Raw genomic sequence first — 2,515 nt, 5'->3', positions numbered from 1 at the left:
CGTCGCCCTTCTCGAGGACGACGACCGACGCGACATCGCACAACGATCAACGACGCGAAGAATGGCGACAGCGATGGCAGGAACGAGCACGATGAGCGATATGGACCTCAACGCTGTCCGCAAGTGAGCACACCAGTCTATATGCGCGCATCGTACTAATAGAATTCACAGACTAGCACAATCATACACCACCCACCCTCTCCATCTCACAGCGCTCCATGCCTCCTATCTCGACCGCGCAACCTCCGACCTCCCCACACTCTCCGACTCGCTCATCTCTCTCCAACCTCTCAATCCCAGCTTGCTTGAGAGGGACGTCGCGGACCACAAAGACTACTTTACGAAGATCAAGTTCAAGTACTTGGAGCAGGAGAGCAAGGAGAGATTCTTGAGGTATATCCTGAGAGAGGATCCGCCTAGCTTAAGAGCGGCACATAATATGCAACTGGGTGCGCTTGCTTCCATCCCTCTATATGAGTGTATGCTAACAGTAGTCAGAACAAACCAACACTGCACTAAAGACATCTCTGAAGACATCCAAGCTAGCGCTCGAATCCAGCAGCGCACAAGTCCGCACGCTTGCGCCACAAATCGACGCTCTTCACACTCAAACGCTCGCTGACGCAGCCGAATCGACCCAATTAGTGAAAGAGATCCGAGATATGGAGCTCGAGCTCGCCCGTCTGCGAGCACAGCATCCCCCCGAGTCGCGCATGACAATTTCTCGCGCGACGCAGATTCTGGATGAGCAGGTGGACACGCTCCAGCAGCTGACAAAGGAGCTCCATGTCCGGACTCAGGCGCTGGGGCAAAAGAAAGGCGCATTGCAGGGGAAGGCGAAGGAACTCGAACGGGTTGAACTGGATAGGATAGCAGCTGAGGCTAGACTGGGGGAGGCAAAGCGCGCAAGCGAGGGCAGGGACGGGAATGTCGAGAAGCTTGTGTCTTGGTAAGCTCCATATTGTATGATTCGCGCTGAGACTGACACTTGGAAGGTATACGAATGCCATAGCGGGATATAAGGACCTCATGGGTATCGTCGGACTTTCCGCACAGACGGAAAATGAGCTGCGCGTGGTGTACCGCACCCCGCGAGGGGATCGAACCCTCTGTCTGATATTCGAGCCCGGTACAGGCAGGCTCGGGGACGCGAGGGTACGTGCTTCTCCCTTGGTATCTCGCGCTTGGCTAACGATATCAGGTCTTGGAAGAGAAATTGGATATTACTGAGGCTGTCGATTTGGCTGTGGCAGGAAATGACGTGCCGGGACTTGTGAGGCGTGTCCTGGCCCTGCTCAGGAGTGCGAGGACATAGGGCAGGAAGGGATACCGGGATAGTGTAAGCAAGAATTGGCGAGGAAGTACGATACCTGGTATTGTGTTGTCTGATTATACAACGAGCGAGATCTTCCCTCTGCTTCACAGATAACGATTCCTCGATCCCTGCACGCTCACAGAGCAGCCTTCCGGGCCAGCGTATTCCCCGCCAGCACCATGATGTACATCGCCCACACTGTCTCATGTCAGCTTCAGCATCCGCTAGCAATCAAGGGAAAGCTTACCGGTGCCAGTCCAGTATGCAACCGTCCGAATGCCCGCTACCGCGTGGGTAGTCTGGTTCGCATACGCAATATTGAACACCACCCTGCACACCAAACTATTCCGTCCCACGTCAGTCCACCATCTCCGGAAGAACAACAAACACACTAAGCAACAGCAAATCCATTAACGACTCTCGTGTCCAGGCCCGCGTACAGCCCTGCCCCAACGGCCCCCAACAGGAGAGGAAAGTTCTCGGACGCGTTCGCGTGTGCTGCTTCTAGCCTAGCCGCTTCAGCCATGACCAGGGTGGGGACGTCTTTCTTTTGTGCAACTTGCATCAAGGAACGAGGGGATCGGTTGTCGAGTTTTATACCGCTGACCGGAGGACTACAGGCCCGGGGTAAGCAGTTAAGAAGGCAAAGGGAGGAGACCTACTCATCAGTTTTTGCACATGGGGCACGAAGCCCAGGAAGTGTGCGATGGGGAGGGCGTACAGCGCTACGCCAGGGGTATCCAGCGTTTGCCAGAAGAGGTCGAGAGAGGCCATCTTATTCCTACTGAACTGAGGAAGAAGGGGAGAGTGAGTCAGTAGAGAGAGAGGACAGGTTGCCTATAAAAATGGTGAAGCTTCCTCGACCACGCACCGGTAATTCGCCGGTTGTTACCTTGCCTTCCTAAGAGAGGCTGTGAGAGTCATCGAGGAACGGCGCCCGTGTAAGTCCTGACAATTCAATGTGACCATATACAACTAAGGGGCCCATTCAGGGACAGGCATCTGATCGTGGGAACGGTGTTTCTCCTACAACGGGATTACGACGATGGTTTCTTACATAGAAGCATCCCTCTCTCCGCAGCCGAAGTCCGTCCAAGCCTGAATAACATTCAATCCAGGATGCCATTACACTCGATAACCCCTCTCGCTGTACTCCCTTCCAATCATTTACGCAATCGGACTCCAGCCATCAGTGCAGCG

The 2,515-nt window shown here is 54.5% G+C and overlaps 2 protein-coding genes across 2 annotated transcripts; one reads left to right on the top strand and one right to left on the bottom strand.

Moving 5' to 3' along the window:
- Window positions 1–73: 73 nt before the first annotated feature.
- On the top strand, window positions 74–1,315 carry DACRYDRAFT_112717 (uncharacterized protein; the record flags this gene model as incomplete). The annotated part of the gene is made up of 5 exons (XM_040769483.1): window positions 74–123; window positions 172–449; window positions 499–949; window positions 996–1,155; window positions 1,202–1,315. 5 exons carry the CDS (start codon window positions 74–76, stop codon window positions 1,313–1,315), a joined length of 1,053 nt encoding a protein of 350 aa, XP_040623384.1.
- Window positions 1,316–1,451: 136 nt separating this feature from the next.
- Window positions 1,452–2,089, bottom strand: DACRYDRAFT_112716 (uncharacterized protein; the record flags this gene model as incomplete). The annotated part of the gene is made up of 5 exons (XM_040769482.1): window positions 1,452–1,513; window positions 1,563–1,657; window positions 1,708–1,862; window positions 1,916–1,929; window positions 1,978–2,089. The coding sequence occupies 5 exons, from the start codon at window positions 2,087–2,089 to the stop codon at window positions 1,452–1,454; spliced, it is 438 nt and encodes a 145-aa protein (XP_040623383.1).
- Between the last annotated feature and the right edge of the window lie 426 nt (window positions 2,090–2,515).

This window comes from Dacryopinax primogenitus, assembly GCF_000292625.1.
Source record: "Dacryopinax primogenitus strain DJM-731 SS1 chromosome Unknown DACRYscaffold_65, whole genome shotgun sequence".
NCBI lineage: Eukaryota > Fungi > Basidiomycota > Dacrymycetes > Dacrymycetales > Dacrymycetaceae > Dacryopinax > Dacryopinax primogenitus.
This window is presented reverse-complemented; position numbering and strand designations above follow the sequence as displayed.